Below are 23,151 nucleotides of genomic sequence, written 5' to 3' on the forward strand. Positions count from 1 at the left end.
TATTTTAAAATTCTTACCTAGAAAATTTAACTCGTCAGTTTTTCACAGAGTCAGTCAATCGGTACAAAATAGTTGAATTTTGATTGATATTCATTAAAAAAGTCAGTTGTTGAAATACTGAACTTAAAATAAATTGAATTTGAAATTTTTGCCTCTTAGTTCCAGTTTTGCATAAACTTGTAAAGATGTTGAAATATAAACCGATTAAATAAAAATTCAACTCTAAGCTATTTTTCTAAAGTTCGTTGTAGGAGGTACGAAAAAGTTCTTTTGAAGCGTTTTTGTCTATATAAATTTATTTTTTTATCGTTTAAGGTTATAAAAGTTTAAACATTGCTTATTACACATACTAAAAAACTCAAAAAATAAATATCTTACATAAACCATTAATTTCTTATTTAAAAAACAAAGTAAGTAAATTAATACTAACAATGTTTATCTGACAACACTAATTTATAAACACGTGTTGTAAATATAATTTATATTAGACTTTAACTGCTTCATTTGTGACTTTTAAACAAAACTTGTTTAACTTATAATTCGTCTGAATTGTTTGTTTTTAATGTGCATTAATATTAAGCAGTATTAATTTATTTAAAGAGAATTATACATTTTTGTGTTTATCTAAAACAAAACTCATACTGGTATATTAGATAACTTGTTTTTTATTATTTGTTTATTTTAAAAACTTAAACATATTGGAAATCTTATTTATTGGAAAGCGATAGTAAAAGACAAAGTACGTCAGTAATTTGCATGACAACTTACGATAAATGGTTGCCATGAAAACTGTATTTTATATTGTTAACTTTTTATCGATGAATCGTACAAATATTTTATCACATCAATTTGAACCGATTACAAGAATTTTGTATTATTTAGCGGCGTATCATAAAATTATATCTTCAAAAACTACTTTGAAGAGCCTTTTATAAATTTATAATTTTTACTCTAAGCTAACAGGTAAATATCACTAAACGAACTTGAACGTTAATACATTTTTCTACAATTATTTTACTTAACTGCAAAAAGTTCTTTCATTTTTAATATATTTTCTTTTTTTTCTTTGACACTATGATTTTTTAAACTATTTTTACACATACTGTCTCCACTAATTAGATTTATTTTGTTTGTTTTTCATTGTAAATGTAATTAAAAGATTAAACTTTGAACTAAAAGCCTTTAAGGGTATAATTATGATATTTAGTGCATTTGTTTTCGAATAGTTCAAGTTTTGATCATGAAATAACTAAAAAGTACAAATTAAACATCCCTTCAAAGTTTTTTATACAAGATAGATAATATACACGGTTATTAAGTTTTGAAAACTGTGAAAACACTATAGTATGTTTCAGCAGAGTATTTTTATCAAATAAACTATTTAGACTTTGAGATAGTTAAATTTATCTTTTAACAAGTAAAAAAAAAATCAATTAATCATAAAATAATATTAGTTTTTTTTTTAATTCTTTTACTACGTGATTGACAAACTGAGTTTTATTTTTAATTTAAAGCAATTACTTCAAAAACAATTAAAAGTATTTCAATAACTATACACAATATATCAGAAAAAAGAAAATTTGTCTAAACATACTTAGACTTTAATATTTTTGTGGGAATTATGTGGAATATAGTGTTTAGGGAATTTTTAAGTGAAAAAAATAGTCTGTCTAGTAAAACTTAAAGAAAACACTTTTTATGTTTATATAAATGGTTTTCCTAAAGCTATATCTAGTAAATTTCAAAGTGTTAAAAACAGTTTTTAAGGGAAATTTTATAAATACAAAACTTATTTGACAGACTTGTTAACGAAACTTATGTTCATACCTTTCGCTTTTCTAAAAATTGAAAGCTAATACAACTTAATAAAATAAAGTTTATCTTTTTAACGGAATTTATTGTAATTTAATACGAAAATTTTATCTAAATACAAACCTAAACATTTTGTTGGTCTGTAATTCATCGAGAAAAAAAACTTATCAATATTTTTATAACACAAAACTGTTTACTACACTTTTTGAAAACTTCACAAATAAAAAACACTGTTTTAACTTGCGTAAAAACTACTTATATTTTTGTTTAGATTTTCTGTGTAAAGTTTAAAATAGTATCATAAAACAAATATTATTGTGTTGTTATATAAACATTATTTGAAACTTTTCGTTATATAATAAATCAAATTACGGCAATTATAATACACCTATAAAAACTTTACTAAATTTTTAAAAGTAAGTTTAATCCTAATTAACCTCTTAAAGTTTTTGAAAACACTTTTACTTCGAGCTTAAATATTGTTTATTTAGTGTTGTTTTTTATGTTTTATTTATTATCTGCAACATTTTATGACATTAGAAACTTATATCGTTACTGTACTAGGAAGTTTTATTAAGTTGTTGATGGTTACTATCAAAAATTCAAATATTTAAAGATAATTTTGATTTAGTAAGTTTGAAACCAAATGATAATTTATTAAAATCGAATGCAATCCTGTTTTTTTTTTGTAATTTTGTATCAGATTATAAATAAAATATTCTTATTTGATTATCATATAGATAAGTCAATGAAAATAATTGACAATTTATTTGTTTATATTTTTATCAAAGTATTAATTAATTGTACAATAAAATTTTAGAATAATCATTTTTTTCTATTAAAAATTTCTTTTTTTTGATAAAAAAGTTAATTATTCTTTATGAAACAAACTTTTCAAATAAATCTATTGATATTAAATGTAACTTGTTTATAAAAACTTCGAGAACCATTTGTAAAAATATTTAATGGTAAAACATAGTTGTTCATCAAGTTTAAATAAAAAATGTATCGTTAACATAGAATTTATTACATCATTCAACCCACATCAAATATAAATACATTTGATTGACACATTTGAAAAACTAAATTATATCAAATAAATATATCCGGTTTGAAAAGTATCAATTCAAAATATGAGGTTACAAATTTAATACTTTTTGGTCAAAGCAGGTGCGTTTTATGCTGATACTTTTAATGTTTTATACTGATACTTTTGTGTTTTAAAAACAACTACAGTTACGTTATTTTACTAAAATTAAGTTTGTCGTCAAAACGAAGAAGAAGTAAATAATTTTTTTTACAGGTGTAAAAAGTATGTAATAATGAAGTTAATAATTTTATCTCAAGTATTTAAAAATTACATTTTTCCGTTTAAGTTAAAATTAATTGTTTTAAGTTATATATCAATTCAAAAGTTGTTAAGTGCATCGTTAAGTTTTACTTAAAATAAGATTTTTGAGATATTAGCTAACATTTTTCTTGATAAACTATTCAAAAAACTAATTAAAATGTTGTTTGCTAAGTTACGTAAAAAATTTCAAGTTTATTATTTCAGTTTTTGTACTGACATATTTAATTTTCAAGTTTCTGAGATCGGTTTCTATATCTCGTCGTAAACACTATCATTCATAAATTAACAAAACAAAAGGGGTTTTCAACAAGTATTCAAAAATAACGAGTATCACGCTTAATTTATAAATTGTTTTGAAAATTTCAAAAAAAATATAATAAAAAAGCGATATAATTATATAATTAAGTATATGATTTTTCAGCTTTTATTCAATTAAGTAAAATCTCACTTACGTATTTACTCATTTCTTAATATATTTTTTGGTTTTCAAAAAAGTAAATTAATTCTGATCGAAATTTGTTACATCTGTTTTGAGCTAAGCTTTATTGTCATGATACTTTTATTCAACCATTATTATATATTTTTAATTTAAGACTTTTTGTCTGATATAATGTAGGTTTGTATACTTAAACTTAGGTTAATTTCTGGATTATCATTAAACTATGTGGCTTGTCTATCTATAACTTTTTATTATGTTAAAAGTGTTTTATTTTGAATATAGAGCAATGAGCTTACAACCTGTATTAGTATATGAAAATTTGAATATTAATTGAAAACTAAACCTTAATTCTGTTAATATTGTGTAAAAAAATAATGCTTTAAGAAATATATAGTTGAAACTTATTTCTTTTGTAATTTTTAGATGCATTGACTTTACGTAGCTAAAACTTACAAAACTTTGAAAAAGATTAGATTAATATAAATTAATAGATTAAATTGTTTTTATTTAATAATTTATCATACTTTATTGCATAAGAAGTAATAAAAACAAAAACAAAACTATTTTTGTATTAAGTTTCTTTATTTTGTAAGTAAAATTAGTAAATACTGATAGTTTATTTTTTTAAAAGTAAAAAAGTTGAAAGTATCTATAATTAAATCAGTATTGAATTGTTCCCTGAAAGATCTTGTTACATAATTACAAGATTATGGTCAACCTAATTGTGTTTAATACAATAGAAAGTAATACTAATCAATAGTATAATTTGTCTAGTTGTTTAGTAAAATAGCTTTCTTCTTTTAAAACAACTCTTTTGTTCAGAAGTATAACAAACTAGACAGTTACAACTAATTTGTTTAAGCAAACTGTCTGAAAAAGCTATTTTTGTAACATTTTTTAGAATATAAGACATTAAAAATAAATTAATCATCGCACTTATTTTACATTTTTGAGAGAAAACTTAAAACTTCGAATTAAAAAGATTACTTTTATACGTAAAATAAAGTCATGGCTTAAGCCTAACAAGATTTTATTGCAATTTTTAATGTTGTAGTTTTAGAATCAGATTATTTTGCATAAAGTTTGTATTTTTTGTAAAGAAAAGTTTGCTGACCTAAGGAAGTGATATTTCTGTTATAAAAAATAAATAAAAAAGATAAACAAGGTGTTAAAAGAAAAAAAAATTGTTTGAAGTTTAATCAAAAATAATGAAATAAGTAGCGATAAGGAAAAAAAAAAAGATTTTAGATCAAAAGTATATTTTTCGGTAATTAATATGATTTTTCACTTTAAATAATAAAAATATGAGTAATCATTAACATAGTTTTTACGTTTTTTAATCTTGACGTTATTATGTAAAACAAACTATTAAATTTAAAATAATAAGATTTAAATATAGAATTGTTACTAAATGAATTTTACCCCTGTAAAAATCTATTTTTGTTAATTTTTGGTTGCTTAAAGTATTTTTGTCATAATATTACAATATGTACCTAGTTACGCTTGAAATAAAAGTACTTGATAAGAAAACAAAAATTTAATAAATAAAAAAAACACAAAAACGTTGCACACATAAAATATTGTAAAACTTCTGCTCGTTACTACAACAAATAAAAGTTTAAAACAATTTAAAATAACTTTTTTAAGTAAACTAGAAGTTTAAGCTGTATTTTACTGCGTTGTAGAATTACTGGTTGACTCTAAGTTTTTATAAGTGTAATTTAAAAAACGTGTTTTAAAAGATATCTAAAAATAAAAGTTTTTTTTTAGTCATTACTCTCACCTCTATAATTAATATAAGTTATAGTATGACAATGTACTATATAAACTACGTTTTTAAACAGTTATTTTTTGATATTTTATGTTAAACTTAATTTTCTTTAGGTGTTTTTGAAGCTAGAGGTAATTGCGTAAACTTTTTACTGAAACAATAAAGTCACAAGTAACAATACATTGCAGTTAAAACCGAGTTTGTAAACTGTTTCAAAAAAAGTTTAGAAAAAATGCAGAAAAAAGAAAAAAGGTTTCATAAGGGAAAAAAGTGAAAACTAAGAAAAAGGCAAGATCATGTTAAAAATGTATAACGTAGCAAACTTCTACCAGTTGTTTGATGCGTATAAGTTGTGTTTGATCTTCAGTATAAAACATTTTTGTTGATTTATTTCCGATGAATCGTTACTGGGAAGTAAAAAAGTTAGACAGAAGTTTGTCAGATTCAAGATCTATAATGAACGAAGAAATGACACTTTTAAACAAAACTACATCAAAAGAACCTGACAATTTTACAGCTGAAGATAATAAAATGGAGATTTACGCAACTAAAAATACACCAACAAATTATGAACAGTTCAATGATACTTTGAACAATAGAAATGACAAATCAAACAGTAATCCAACTGACAAAATCTCAGAAGGTTCTTTAGACATAAAGGAAGCTGTCAGCAATGTTTTGAAGGGTTACGATTGGACCTTGGTTTCCATGCCAACCAAGTTGAACGGAGGTCAAAAGGACAAACCTCACGTCAAGCGACCGATGAATGCCTTCATGGTTTGGGCTCAAGTGAGTAAAAAGTTTAAAAGTAGTGTTTGTGTTATCTTAGTGTTAGTTTGTAAACTATATAATTAAGAAACAATAACTATGATATCTATTAGTAATACAGCTAATTTTTTTTAGTAATAATTATTTTGTTAGTAGGCAGCCCGTAGAAAATTGGCAGATCAATATCCTCACTTACATAATGCTGAACTTAGCAAAACTCTTGGAAAACTGTGGAGGTAGGATTTTATTCTTTAAGATAACTATAACTTATTCTTTTAAACACTAATTATATTTCCTATCTTACTTAAATCTTAAGTTGTACTAACTAGATTAAGTTACGTGATTTTAAAATTAAGTAGTTATATAAAATGCAAATTTAAACGTAAATATCTAAAATATTGTTTGTTACAAGAATACTATAAAACAAGTCCTTAAAGCTTAATAAAATACTCTAACTAAAAAGATAAACGTATTGAATTTTTTTGACATCAAATATTTCTACAATTAGCGAGCAACATAAAACTATTAAATTTATCTGCAACATAATTTATATCTCAATAGTTAATAGTGCAATAAAATTTCCAATTTGAAAATTTTTATATGATATGCCATTTTTTTACTTGTATGATAAATCCACATATTTATTCATTACATAATTTAACATGAATCTGTTTTTAAAGACTATATCATAAAAAAATCAAAAGAATACAAATCTTATTAAAGGTTAATGAATTAGCATATGATTTATATTGAATTTTCCTTATTTATATAAATAATTGAGATTAAAAAATAATACTTTCAGCTTTCAAAATTTACGGTCAAACTTATTTTTATATGTCTGGTAAAGATTTGATAACTTTTCCAATCTAATTTGTAAATGAATAGCATATCGAGTTTCCTTTACCAGTAGTTGAAAATTTTAAGCATTTAGAAATATTTCAATGTCAAATTTTATATGATAAATGATGCAAAATGTTTTTAATGATATACAAATTAGATAACGTCTTACCTAAAAAGATAAGTTCATAAACGAAACTTGGGTAATTTTTATAGCATGTCACGTTTTTCAACGGATAAAAAAATATTTGATAAAGTTTTGTAGAGAGTTTTAAACTAAAATGGAATCTCACAAATATCTTTTACTATCCTCTTAATTTTATTTGAGAACCATGATAGTTTCATTAAGAGCTAAAAGAAACTGAGTAACAATCTAGTTTTTATTCATGTTCACTAAACTTAACACATTAGAAATAAAATAATATGATTTACAAAAACTAAGATTGTTTTTAGTGTTTTAAAAATTTAAATTTGATAATAATAAGGTACTTCCTAGGAAATTGTGACAATAATGATTTGTTTTAAAAGTTAGTGCATAGCCTTAGATTAACTGAAGCCCTTTATAGTTTTATATATTATATTTTCATAGAACATAATATGATCAATTGGTTTTATTCCCATTTTAAACTTAAACATAACTTTTCATTCAAACTAGCGATGCCACGTTTAAGAACTATATTTCTTTTTATTGTTCTTTTTCGTTGTTTTATAATAATTTTTCAACTGACACATGGAGCAAGATATATTAATTTTTAGTTTTTTGATTTAAAAATACTTTTAGACAGTTAAACGATGCTGAAAAGAAGCCTTTTGTCGATGAAGCAGAAAGGCTGAGAATAAAACACAAAAAAGACTACCCCGACTACAAATACCAGCCCAGAAGAAAAACTTCTAACACGAACAGCGAAGAAGGAAAATTTAAAAGCACGCCAAAAATTAAAAGAAAACTTGTCAAAAACAAATCGGAAGAAAATATGTGTGAATCTGTGGCTGAAGACGGAGGAATTATGTCAAAAAACGAAGGTCGAACGCGAATATGCAGTAAAGAAACTTCTCCATTTAATATTTTTTCTCCTACAGACCCAGTTCCAAATTCGCCCGAAAACTTCCAGGAAATTATGCAAATGAGTTATTTTCCAGCCGAATCCAGTTCAACAGCCGGATTAAACAGAAGTAGTGTCAACAGCGGGAGTTTTTCTCTGGAATGCCCAAATACAGTTGCTTTTTCTTCATTTAACGGTAGTTCAGTATCTTTTTCATGCAGTAATTCAGTATCAGATATGGGAAACTCTCTATATAATAACAATCTTAGAAGTTGTGAGTTACCTGTTTCTACTCCAACAAACAGTATTTCTTCTTCTATCAAAACAGAGATGCTAAATAGTCCATCTACAAACAATTTTCAAGCTGCACCAATTCAATCTGCATATCCAGAAAAGTTTAGCAATCAGCATACGGAGTATTTTAAGTTTAATCACTCACCTAATTTGAACAATCATGAAACAATACAACCAGTTTCTCCTTCAAACGAAGTGCAAAATTCAGATTGCTTTTACCCTGATACAAATCAGTATTCACCTCACAAATCAGGATACCAGTTTCAGGAATTTAGGTATCATCCGTATCTGGTTCGTCCACAGCAGAACTTCCATAGTATGAAACGACCGTTTTTGCAAAACTCGGAAAGTCCCCAAGCTAATACTGTAATGCATGAGTGGCCGAATGTAAATATGTGAATTTAATTGTTTATTCTGTGTATACTATTTATTATTATTTGCCTTTTCAAAAAACGTGTGATAGATAGTTACGAAAAGGACTATCAAGATCTATGTCGCATTCTATGATTTTGAATTGTATATATATTATTTTCAAATCTTAATTTAATCACAAAAGTAAATGTAAATAAATTTAAAGTTGACCAAAAACTTTCAATGTTGCAGTAAGTTTTATGCCTTAGTTCGTATTTCAGATATTATTTTAGTTTTGTGACTCTTTTACAACATTTGTGGGTTTATTGTTAAAATTAAACAAATCACACAGTGTATCTAGTTTAAATTATTCGTCTTATTTAGTAATTGTTTTTATATTATATTAGTTTTAAGTTTTTATAAATTATTAAAAGCTTAAAATAGACTAATATAAAAACAACATCAACAGTTTTTATTGTGTGCTAAAATAGTTGTCAAGTTTAATAAAGTTAGTTTAAAAACTAAGTGTCTAAAAACTTATAAAACGTCTTTTATTTTTTAAGTGGCTACTTTTAAATATGTTTTACTTCAGTAACTTTTTAATACTGTTCGATAACTCTATAAATAGTCGTTGTTGACTAGGTTATTTATTTTAAAATATAAGTTTTTTTTTTTTAATTGTTTTTTAAATTCCTTCAGAGATTATTAAAAGTTATTAAAAAACAACTTAAATAAAGATAGTATAAAGTTAAACAAAAGTATATAATATTTTTAAGTTAGCATCATTATCTTACTTTAGTCAAAATAATAAAATTAATCGACTTATTAAAAAGTATTGATTATTTTATAATGTTGTTAGTAAAAATATACACAAAAATAATCGTTGTTACGTTGTGCAATTTTTTAACTTAAATCAATATACATGCAGTGAAAATACATTGTTACAAGTATAAATTGTTTTCTTTAAATTTAAAGCTGAGTGTTGACGACTAATAAAAAGATACTGTTTTTGATCTGAAAACATAATGCATTATAATTGCAAAACTAATTTAATTGTTTCATTAATCAAGCAGATACTTTAAAATAAGTTTTAAAAAACATAGACTGTAAACATAAATTTAATAAATATTTGTAAAACTAATAAATTAGTGAAATAATTTGATAAAATTAAACTAAAAAAACTAGTTAAAGAAAAAAAAAACAAACCTATAAATTTAAATCATGAATTTACTTAAAATAGTTCAAATGTATTTTAGCCGTTCATTTTGTATTAAATAAGCATTTTTATCCTGTAATAATCCTTCAAAATCTATTTCTTAAATCTATAAAAGATTTTTTTTTTTGAATTTAAGTAATGCGTTCTTTATTTCTAAATTACTGAAATTATTTGGTAAGTAGTAAAAATATCATTATTTTTTCAGATATTTTTGATAATATTTTGTTTAAAGATTTTTTTTGTTTTTAATAAACTATATTGTTGAACAATGTTTAACTTTAAAGGTTTTAGAGTTAGTTTTAAACATAAAACAGTTGAAATTTTAAATAGCTTATAAACAGTTTTATTTGTTAAATGTCTTGGATGGTTTTTTTTAGTTTTCTAGTTTTTAATTCATATAAAAAACCTTTACAATACTTTAAACAATTTGAATATATTTAAAATGGATCTATTTACTTATAAAATTTTAAAAAACTGTTTCATATTTTTTATGTTTTTTTTGTATGTGGGGGATTAAAATAGTGATTTTTGTTTAAATATAAATTCTAAAACTAAAAAGTTTGTCTTTTAACAAACATAACTTTATAAACTAGTTGATAAATTAAACTTAAATTTGATATTTAAACGTTTGTTAATAATTTTAATATTTTACTGTGATAAAAAAAAACTATGTTTGCTAAACATAAGTTTGGAAAGATGAAAATTAAAAAAAAAAGTTGCTTATTTAATGTATCATAATTCTACATCAATATTTTATAAATTGGTTACTTAAAGAAAAATATTTTTCAACTATATATTAAGTAAAAATTTTTTTCTTTACTTTTCTTTCAGGTTAACAACATGTTTAAGTTAGATTATTACTCTTTGTTTTTCCATTAATAAAACTTTTAATAGTATCTGAAAGAATACTATTAAATTCCATAATTATACTGTTCACTTTTAAACTTACGTAGACAAAACCTTACCTCTTTAAAAAATTTTAGTAAGTTTATCAGTAAATTTTTTTTATAAAAAAAAAACCATTGTTCAATAAAAAAAGTTGTTGTTTTACTATATACCACTAAACAATAATTTCATTGTAAAAACTTCACAAGTTTTGAAGATGCTAGTCAGTTTTTGTAATATCTTATTTTTGTTACGTCGTTATCAACTAGTTCTTTATATATATATTTATCTAATTCAATTTTTCTAATTTTTTTCTCGTTTGTGAAAAGAGTTTATGTTTAATAACAAATAATTGTTCATAAACGGTAGTAAGAGTTTTTGCTTATTAAATGTATATTTTTCAACGCATAATTTTTTATTGCGTGCTTAATGTTTGAGTATTACAACATTTTAGATTTGCAAGATGTGTGGTTTATTTAATCTGTTTGTCAGTTGAAAATATTTCATAATAGAACTATTTTTACAACTTTACTAGTTTACAGTTCTTCAATTAATAAAAACCATTTATAATAGAGACTAAACTATTAAAAGTACAAACTTATGAAAGTAATATTTGAAACTGAATTGTTATTTTTTATGAGTTAAATTATATGCCAAAACTAAATAAAAAATTGAAATTAAATAAACATTTACTTTTTTTATGTTAGTTATTTCAATAGTAAAAATTAAATTTTATGGTTTTGACCATCTATACTAGAAACAATTACTTTATTCAGAAAACAAAAATTGATTAAAACTAATTTTACTTTCAACAATCATTAGTCGATCAACTTACGTTGAGCTATAAACTGTAGAAGTACAATTTACTATTTGCTGTTGTAAAGCTATTAATTAAAACAACTTATATTTAATAATAACTGACAAACTAAAAACCACCTAAAATCAATTTACAATCGAAACTTATTGAAATATTTTAAAAAATACTTCATAACTGCCCAGAGGGGATTTCATGTGACTTCGAAACTGTTTTCTGTGTTTGCAACGTGTAACATTATGTCATTTACCTTAAATTAAGTTTTGAGCTACGTTTATTATTTGACCGGTTTATTATAACAAAATACTTCGTTATAATTAAGTTATACTATAAATGGTATAAATTATGTTTAAACTTAAATAGAAAATTGAGTTTTTTACGTCTTAAACGACATTTACTTATTGTCAAATGACTTTAAAAATATAAATTCAAATTACATAAATATCAATATTAAACATAATCAGTATCAAAAAAAATCACTGTTATACTTGACCTATAATAAATTGATGTGATATAATCAGAAGCTTATAGTTTTTATGTATATACTAATATTTAAAACGTCTTTAAATATTTACGGAGTTTAATGAACGCTTGAAATAATTTTAGCGTTTAATTTTCACTAATATAATTATTTATAACCTTTTAAAATTTTCAGTTTAAAACATTATTCTTTTTAAATTTTGTAGTAATATAAAGATTTTTTAATATTAAAATTTAATTAAGTGAGCTTATTATTAAAATTGAAGTATTCAATTACTCAATATTTTATCAAACTAAATCTTATCATACATTAATTTTTGACTTAAAGCATAAATAAGCAACGAAAATCTAAGTAGTAATAAAACTTAAAAGACATTATAAAATGGTTTGTCTATTTTTTTGTCTTTAAAACAAGTAAAGTATAAGTAAAATTTTGCTATAACTTAACTCGTAAAGACCTTTACTTTATAATAACAAAATCTAACATATTTTCTGTGATGTTAAGTGTTATCAACAGAAACATAAGGGTTTAAACAAAACATTTACGCGTACACAAATTAACCAATTCTAAAACAAGTTAAATATAAGTATCACGATTGCTATAAGAACTCGTAAAAGCGTTTATTTCAAAAAAAAAGAAATTAAACATACTTTGTTTGATGTTAACTAAATATTATTAACTAAAACACCAAGGTTTGATCAATATGTTTACTAACAAATAAATCAATTAGTTTTCAGCTGCTAGTAAAAAAATTAAGCTGCTTTAGTTTAAGTGTTTGTTGGGAGACTGAAAAAATTTTAGTTTTACTAATTCAACAAAAATTCATTTTTATCTACAAAGAAAAGCTGTTAAGGTTATTTTAAAAATATTATTTTTTAGTAAATAATCCATAACTTTGAGTAGCTTCTAGGGTTAGTTAATATAACAATATAACAATATCTAAAGTTTTATTAAAATATTGAATTTTAGCTTCTAATAATTGTAATCAAAACTCTTTGTCAATTTTGGACTTTTAAATTTTTTAGATATATTGTAACTGGTTTTCCTATGACTTTTTTTAAAATGATAATATTGAGTTAATGACACCTTTATTCGAAATGAATTGCCTTGAACAACTTCCTAACACATAACGGTTTTAAATACAGTTACAAAACAATTTAAAAATATTTGAAATGACAAAAATGCTAACATTTAAAAAAATTGTTTTAAATTAAGTTAGGTTTTTTTTTTTGACGAATTATGGTTTTCTTTAACTTAGCTTCAATGCTTTACAAGTTTTATATATTAAAGCTTTTTAAATCAAATAAATTAAATAATAATTTTTATTAACATAAAATAGTTGGTTTAGTATAAATTATTGGGCTAATAGTTTATAGAATACATAACAGTTTAATTTGATAAAACAAACGCTTAAAAATTTATTCAAAGCTAATTTCTCAGTCTTATTAAAAAAACTTAGTAAGTTGTCAATTAATGTTTGTATAAATATATTTAAGTTATAAAACTTACTTTAAAAGTAACAAGCTTGTTGTTTATGTAACAAATAGTTTTATTTTTAAAACTTTCGCTTTTAATGTTTCTCATAGAAAAAATTAATATTTTGGAAAAATATCAAAAAAATACGTTTTATAATCACAATGACGACTTAAATTTAAAAAATTTTAAGTAACAATGGTCCAACAAGTAATACATTTAATTTAATAGCTGTAAATAGATAAAGTAACCAAAGGTTGATCGTACCAATTCGATCATCTGACCACAAGTCCTCGGTAAACTGAGACCAGTTTCCTACTAATTAGGACTCTTTGTTACTTTATCCTATTTATTCCGAAAACTTTGAGTCCTAATTAAGATAAAACCGGTCTCAGTCTACCGAAGGATTGTGGTCTGATGATCAAATTGATATGATCAACTCTTATGTTAAACTTAAGCTTTTTCTCACGGCATATGAGAATCCAGGCTTCTGCTCTGCAGACTTTCGCCGATGTTTTTGTAGATAAAGTAAATCATTTTTTATGACGGTTTTATACTTAAATTTTCTGCTATTATTAGAAGCTGTTGTTTTTGTTAAACTTGATATTTTAAAATGTAGAAATAAAACCAAATAAACCGCTGTGTACTTGGAATTTTAATCAAACTAGTTCACAAATAATTTTCAAACCATTTCGAAGCTTTTTTCTGTAAAGTTATTCTTCCACTATATTAATTGAGAAACACGCTTTATATAAATTATGAGTAATGAACAATTCGTATGAGATTTTACATGTAACTGTCTTAAGCTGTATAAAGCCTAGCTTATTTAGATAAACTTTTTCTCAAATCGAAAGAAATTATCTACAAAATTGCACATACACTTGCTTTGTAGTTATAAAAATAAACTGTTTTAGATAAAACTTATATTGGAAAAAGTATTATCTGTTATCACCTTTCATTTGAAGCAGCTAATAACTTAATATTTTAAAAGCATTGAAAATTATATCTAAAGCTTATTTTTTATACATTTATACAAGACAATTTTTTTCTGGAATTATAAACATTTTCATCAATAAGTAAATATAACTAAAATAGTGCTATCATTTTTTAGGTAAAGTTTGTAGGTTCAATATTAATTTATCTAAAATTAGAATAAACAAGTTAGCGTTATTTTTAGCTAATTAAAGATTACTTTCCTTTTAATTTAAAAACACGTGTATCAAATTATTAATTAAGACCAATTATATTTTCTCGTATTATACCAGGTTTAATAAACATCTCGCCTTTGTTTTTCAATTCATGTTTTAAAATTTCAAATTTTTTTCGAATTAAATTTATTTTAAAGAAATTTTTGAAGAGTGTAGATCTCTTTTTAAAGTACAGCTAAAGAAAAAACGTTATTATTAATTACAATAACTAAAGTCTCATGACATTTTTAAATTAGTCAAAGAAGTAACAAAGATGAGTTAAATAAAAAAACTTCAAACAAAAAGGCATAAGAAATAAAATCAGTCTTAGAGTTTAGAAACAGGTAGTTCATTCTAATTGCTTTTATAGATAGTGTTACTAATTCTTTTAAGAAGTAACTGTTTGCAGAGTTGTGATCAAATAAAACTTGAATAGAAAATTAAAACAACATGAATCAATTATTACTAATTTTCAAGTAAACAAACAGTAATTATGATTCTGAAAAAAATTAAAAATAACTATTATCAGTTTTGAGAGATACAAATTTATAAAAAGAAAGATTCAATTAAGTACAGCAAATTTTCTTTCATAAAATATCAAGAAACTATGAAAAAATCTAAAATAAATGTTTTAAATAGTTAACTAAATAAAAATTTAAGCTTTTTTATTGAAAAAATTAATTTAGGACAGGTAAACGCTGTATCAAAATAATTTAATTTTGCTGTTCCAACGTTTTAAACGTAAATAATTAGCATTGATAATTGTCAACTTTATAAGCAACATTTTAATTGTCATGATAACTAAGTTCTAGGTTCACCTAACAACAAAACAGAATGTTTTCACGACATGACTAAGAAGATTGTTACCGTAACAACGACCACCATCAATTTTTATCACCCAGAATATAATCGATTTCCCCACAAAGATATATGTTAGTTTTTCTAAAGCTTTTAATTTTTTATAAGTGTAGTATTATGAGTTCATCAACATCTAAATTAAAAGTAATTTTTGTTTTAATGTTGTATTTTCTACTTTATATGCTGGTAACTACCATGAAATCTCGGATAATTTCAGATATCTTATCGGTAACCATGGAGATACCTAGAACACCTGTTGCTAATCATCAGTGTTTTGAGTTTTTTGATGCACAAAACTGCGTTTTAACTTTATGATTAACATAATTAAAAATCAATTCAATGTTTTCAATTTTGTTATTTTATATACCACTTACGCATTTAAGAGTGTTTGACAAGATAAAAGCTTTGTTTATTGGATATAAAGATAATATAAACTGTAGTTATTAAAACTGTTCTCAAATGTGTAAAAATGTGCTATGAAACAAACTTATTACTTGATGCAAAACGTTTAAGTTTTGATGCTTAAAGCTTTCATACTATAATACTCTTTACCTGGTGCTTAAAATTATTGTTGTTACAATAAAATGAAAACATAGTTTTTAGTTTTAATTTTTCGTAGACATTATACTTATTAGATTTACATTTTGATTTCTACTTAAAAAACAAAGTAAGCTTGACAACATAGTCAACGTAAATCTCGTTTGTATTTTAAACGACAAAAATATAAAACTTTGTTCTAGAAATTTAAAACCGTTATTTTATTGTAAATGAATAACATTAGAGACAAAAAAACTTTTTTTATAAAAAATAAGGTTAAGCACAGGAAGTAGCTTTAAATAAATTTATTTATTCATTTTAATCTATATATTTTTGTGCATAATAAAATATACCTTAAAATAAATCGGATTATATAGCAAACTTCAATCCAATTAAGTTAATTCTAAGATAATTAAAAAAAATATTTGTACTAAGTTTACAAGTTTATTTCTACGCAATAAACTTATGGACGTCTAAATGGCGCCTAATTATTGTGACGTAAACCATCAAAGAAAACAAATAAAAATTTACAAAGTTAAAAGGTTTTTAAAAAATCTTACTAGTTTTTCTCTTTAAAAAATTATGGTGCCTATTACTTTAATGCTATGATTTCAAAATAGTAAAGTTTCAAGTAAGATATATAAAAAAAGTTCATTCTAACTATAAAACATCTATCAAAACTTGAAGCAAAAATGTTGTTTGTATAGCTACTTATTATAACTATACCAAAAATGATAAAACTTTACAAGCATAACATAAAGTATAACATGCTAGAAAAAGTGTACTTAAAAAGTTGGAACTTTTAATTTCAACCAAAAATATTAGTAAATAGCAATGAAAAAAAATAGAACAAGTTAAACTTACAAAATGATTTTAAACACATAATTTTTACACTGTATCTAAGATAATTATTTTATTAAGAAATAATTTATCAGAAACTTATTCCACTTGTAAACCATATTTTTATCGATAAAATATCCTTAGATTTAACGAATTATTCTACAATATTTACACTGATGTAATAAAACATTGTTGTTGTAGAAATATTTTTTAAATTTCACTGAAATAAAAGTTTGTTACACGTACTTCAGTAGATTTTTATCATAAAATTGAAAAGTAACATATTATTTTTTAAGTAAAGAATACTTTTTTTATGTTTATAACTAAACTAATAACATTTAATTTATAAATAGTTTTTAAAATTTGCAGTTCAGTGTTAAATTTAAAAATAGTTTTCAAATCATTTTTAATTTTACGATTAACCCATTAATTTTTTTTTAAATGTGAAAATATTCTCAGGTCTTAAAACCCATATTCATGTTTTTATGTTTAGTATACAAAACAAAACTTGCGAATAGAATATATTTTAAATGAATAGTCCTAAATTCCTAGCAAACACAATTTAGGTTTTAACATGGTTATTTATACTACTATTTTTTTCTAATATTAAAATAATTTGAGATAAAATTTAATATTTTGACAAGATATTTATAAAGCGTCATAGTCGTTGGTATTCAATAAGGTTTAACTAAAAAACTTACTTAACTTATATTCTAGAAGCGAAATTTAATTTTTAAATAACTAAATTAAAATGAAAAACAATGTATTTAGTTTATAAAATCAGTTTTACGTTTTTTATGATAATAAACTTAGAAAAGAAGATTGTGTAGATATTGATAATATAAGTCTAAAATTTTGATAATTATACACTAGAATTTAAACTAATTAAAATTGGATATTATTATACATAACTTTCAATATGTAAATAAAAAGTTTTAAAATTTACTAACCTTTAAGTAAAAATTTATTATTTATTGCAATAAGTACACTGAGATAGTTTTAGGTTTTTACTATTATGTTAGTTTAAAATAAATTTTGCATGTTGTTTTTATATAAACAATTTTTTATGATATTATCGAATTATTAACAACTCTATTTGACTCAAATTAAATACTTTACGACACATTAAATTTTAATACGTTAAAGGAACAAGTTGAAAATATCTGTACTGGTAAAATAATGCCTAAGTTCGTAAAATATTGTTTCATAATTGTAAAACATTGTTCGTCAGCCTGTTATTTTTGATGTTTAAAACAAATTCTAGTTGAAGTTAAAATTAATTACTAAACAACAAAAAAATGAAAGTTTTTTTTTAAATTAAGTATAATACAAAACGTTTAGTAAAACTTATTTCAAAAACCTAGATTAATTAAGATATTAACTATAAAAAACCTTATTGAGTGTTAATTATTTTATTTAAACAAATGTTATTAAAAATGTATTAATTAACTTGTTTTTACCAACAATTTTTTGCCAAGTATCATTAAGTTTATACAAACCTTCCTGATATTGAATATTATGTTTATAAAAAGTACAGATTACTTTGTTAGAATTTTTTTTATTTGTACTTAACATCGACATCCTTTTAAAGATAAAAACGCTTTACAACAATTATGCAAGTAATTTACAGTTTAGGAAAGTATACCATAAAAATACTGGAACACGTTTATGCCTTAGTGACAATATAATTTAAGAAGAAACAGTTTTAGTCGTATTATTCTGACATATACAATTGTTTCTAATATAAACAGGTGTTATAATTCAACTTTAATTGGTTTTGAGTGTATTATTTTCATGCTTAAATGTCTTTATAAAAACTAGTATTGAAAAGCGAGTTTTAAATAAATAAAAAATTAAACCAAATAAACAACTGTGCACATGAAAATGTTATCAATTTAATCAAAAAATTTTGTCACGTTGTTCTGTAGAGTAATATCTTTAAATCTAGTTGAGAATTTTTTTTTCAAATAAGAAACCAACAAGGTTTTAGTTACATCATTTAAAAGGTGTATAAAACCTTTCTTAAACAGATCACCTTTTCTCAAACCGAAAAAAAAATATTTATGATATTGCACATATTTTCACCTAGTACCTTTCAAAATAAACAGTTTTAGATAAAACTTGAGTTGTGGAACTGTATTATCTATCATTACCAGACATTTAAGTTGAATATTTTATTCAGGTAATATTTTAATATTTTAAAAGAAAGTCGTATGTTTTTCCAACATATAGTATCTAAAGCACTATGAGACTGTTTTTTTTTTCTTGTTATAAAAGATTTTTTTTTTTTAAATGTGATTGTAAAAATATCTATCAATTAATTTTGTTGATTTTTTTCAAGAAATTTTATAAGATAAGATTTAGTTAAACAAAACATTTTTAAATATTAAACTTAACAATCAAGATGTTCATAAAATAAAATAAAGCATATAATTTTCTTAACGTTTTTATAAACAAAATATTTTTTTATTATCATTTATTGCTCTAAAAAGCGTATTATAGAGTTTTCAAAGGTAATTGAATGTAAGTTCTGAAAATTTTTTCTTTTGTGTTCAAAATAAGTAGTATTTGCAATATATTTTAAAACAAAACAATCAATATTTTTGATATATTAGTTTCTTAGAGATAAAAATGTATAGTTAACAATAAGCAAGTGAAGTAATACTTTATAGCTATACATATTAAATTAAATTTAAAAATTTTAAATTATTTTACTGCACTTACAAAAGAAGTGACGATTTGAATTTCTACGGCTTATCGTACACTCAAAAACGAAATTAAAAATATATAATTGATGATTCTAAATTTAAATGATCGAAGTGAATACAACTTTTACCTTAAGGTTTAAAGAGCAAGTTATAATAATAATTTTGTTAAAGTACTGTGTTTGTAATTAACACTTTTATTGTATTTGTAAATTATTTTTTAAATAAAGTGAAATCTTATAAATAAGTTACTTTGGGTTAAAAATAATATTCACAGATTTTATGTTATGATTAATAAACTTAACTTATAAATTTTTATTTCAATTAATATTTTAAGCATTCTATCAATTTAAAATAATATTGAAGATATAACATATTTAATTTTAAATTCTCTTATCTCTTTGAAAAATCTAATAGAACTTTGATAATATCTTACAGCGAAAATAAGAAATAAAGTTTTTAGAAGTATATGATTAATCAAAACAAGTGTTGTGTTAGTTTGATCAATTTAAGAATTTTAAATAAATGCTTCCTTTTTTTAAGGTTTTTTTAATAGGTCTTAATGTTGATTTATTTATAGTTAAAATAAAGATATGAGCTTTTTTTGGATATAAAAGGATTATCTCTTATTATAATTTATCATATTTCCATTTGTATTGAAAACATGTGTATTAGCTTATCTAGACTTTCATAACGATATATAGAGTTTTAATATTATTATTAAAAATTTATTTTTCTTAATCTTATATACTTAATATTTGAAAATATTTTAAGATAAACATTAAAATTATATTCTATAATCTTTTGTTTAAAAATAAGTTAATACCAGCAATACAATCGTTATGACACCTTTTATTGGGTTCACCTAGCAACAAATTATAGTATTTTCACGATATCACTAGCATGTAGTTACCGTGATAACCACAGCACTCAACTTATTTCGTCCGGAATATAATCAGCTTCCATAAAAATTATATATTTGGTTGTATTAAGCGAGTCTGAGTTGTGACGTAGATTAGTTAATAAAGTTCACTACTAACAAACCATAAACTAGTTTATTTATGTAATTTTTATTTGTTGGTGACCACTGTCGAAAGGTCAGATAATTAGATCACTTATTATATCGTAATATTTATATAATCAAAACCCATAACTTAGAAGTTTAGTACATAAAAGTTTTAAAACTAGGGTTAGATAGTTTGTTCTAACTAATAAGACGTTAGATCAAAAAACTATAACAAATTAAATATAGTTTTTAGCAGGTTGAAAAAACTATTGGTTTTGTTTAAGTACTATGATGTTTTCAAATAAAGAATCTGAAAATTGAAAAAAAAAAGTTTGCAACATGTAAGCTCGAAAGAAATATCATTTGTGTGATTTTAAAATTTAAAATCATAGATGTTTATTGTTTGTTTTAATGCCTTAAAAATTTACCATAATAAGAAAACCAGTTTAAAACTGTTAAAATGTTAATAAACATATACTATTATTTACTTTACTTTAAAATTAAGATGAACATGAAAATTTTTATTCTGTTAAAAAAATCCGAACAGTTACAAATATTTTAATTGATTAAAACAAAAGTTTTTACGTTAGCTTTTAAGAAATGTTTTTCTTAATCAAATTAATTAGCTTGTTTTGTTAACAGAACCCATTAGTATTGTAATTAATTTTCTTTAGATTTGTAATTATTTCTTATAACATACTAATCCCAAAGTCAAATATTTATTAAAATATATTATCCATACTTTCTTAAAAATGATGATATGTTAAAATAAAGTCAAATATTTTTCTAAGTTAAACCTTGGTCACAGTTATCAAAAAATTTTATTAAATTTTGAATTCTTACACACAGACAAACTTTTACAGTATTAATATATAAAAATGACTTTTTAATATAAGTTAATGTTTTAACGCCAATATTTTATTCGTTGTACTGTGATATTTTTTCACTTTAGATTATTATTGAATTACTGTGTTTTACTTATCAAGTATATATTTAAATTTTCTTTAAGTTGTTTTTATATTGACTTTATATCAAATTTGGAAACTGCTTATTTGTTTTTTTCTTCATCACTTGTATCTTAATAAATACTTTACAGTTTTTCACTAAATAACTAAGTTTTAAAAGTTGTATATGCTTTGAATGTCTTCTTATTGTGCATACATTAACTTTTGTAAAAAAAACTGTAGTATATTACAAAATGTTTAGTAAACTTAAAAAATTTTATATCTCAAATTAGTTTTATCTAAAGTTATTTTTAACAAAGCAAAAACTTAAAAAATTAGAACTGTTTACTTACATTTCTACTTTTGCTTTTTCTGTAGAAAATTCTAAAACGCAATTATAACGATAACTTATAAAAATTATAAATACAATCTTTTATAAAAAATTAAATATTTAGCTCGTTTTATATACAAGTCGCATAAAAAGTGCACTATTTCATAATAACGAAACAATATAGTTTTATGATATAAAAGAATTTGGCATTTAAAAAGTCATTAAGTAGTTTACTTTATTTTAAAACATAGAAAACTTAAGTTTTGATAGTTCTGTGTTATATGTGTGTGAACTTTTTTAATTATTTTATTTTGTTTATTAATTTATTGCTTTAATATCTTTTATTGAATCTTCACATCTCTTTTTATTTTCTTAACTTTACAATAATAACTTTAATTATTATTTATTTTTAAGTTAATTAAACCAAATATACTGCTGTGTACATAGAAATTTTACAAACTTATTTCTCTAAAAACTTAGTCGTGTTTTTCTGTAATGTAATAATTTTTATTATAGTTGAGAAACTTTTTTCTAAATAAGTAATGAACAAGGTTTTAGTTACATCATTTATAAGCTGTATAAAACCTTTCTTATACAGATCACCTTTTCTCTAACCGAAAAAAAAATCACTGATATTACATATATTTTCACTTAGTAGTTTTCCAAATAAACAGTCTTAGATAAAACTTGAGTTGTGGAACTGTATTATCTATCATTATCAGATATTAAACCTAAATATTTTAGTCAGGTACTACTTTAATATTTTAAAAGTAACTTGTATGTTTTTTTAACATATAACATCGTAGACAGTTTAATACTGACTTTTTTTTTTTCGTTATAAAACGATTAATTCAAAAAATTTAATCGTAAAAAAAACCTACCAATTAATATTGTTGGTTGTTTTGAAGAAAATTTATAAGATAAGATTTAGTTAAACCAAACATTATTAATTATTAAACTTAGCAATCAAGATTTCAAAATGTTCATACAATAAAAATTTGTATAATTTGCTTAACTTTTTTATAAATAAATTGTTTTTTGAATATTTTTTATTGCTTTCAAAATTGTATTGTAGAACATTTTAAGCTTATTGAATGTAATATATGAAAACTTGTTTTAGTGTCTACAAAAAAAATTAATATTTGCAATATATATTTAAACAAAATTATTAGTACTTTAAAAGTAAAAATTTCTTATATATATAAAAT

The 23,151-nt window shown here is 22.5% G+C and overlaps 1 protein-coding gene across 1 annotated transcript; it reads left to right on the top strand.

Moving 5' to 3' along the window:
* The first annotated feature begins 5,717 nt into the window (after window positions 1-5,717).
* On the top strand, window positions 5,718-9,037 carry LOC145844152 (uncharacterized). Its single transcript, XM_082951515.1, has 3 exons — window positions 5,718-6,162; window positions 6,298-6,377; window positions 7,760-9,037. Exons 1-3 carry the CDS (start codon window positions 5,770-5,772, stop codon window positions 8,712-8,714), a joined length of 1,428 nt encoding a protein of 475 aa, XP_082807641.1. The 5' UTR covers window positions 5,718-5,769; the 3' UTR covers window positions 8,715-9,037.
* The last annotated feature ends 14,114 nt before the right edge of the window (window positions 9,038-23,151 follow it).

This window comes from Thalia democratica, chromosome 9 (assembly GCF_965202585.1).
Source record: "Thalia democratica chromosome 9, ktThaDemo2.hap1.1, whole genome shotgun sequence".
In the NCBI taxonomy this organism is placed as follows: domain Eukaryota; kingdom Metazoa; phylum Chordata; class Thaliacea; order Salpida; family Salpidae; genus Thalia; species Thalia democratica.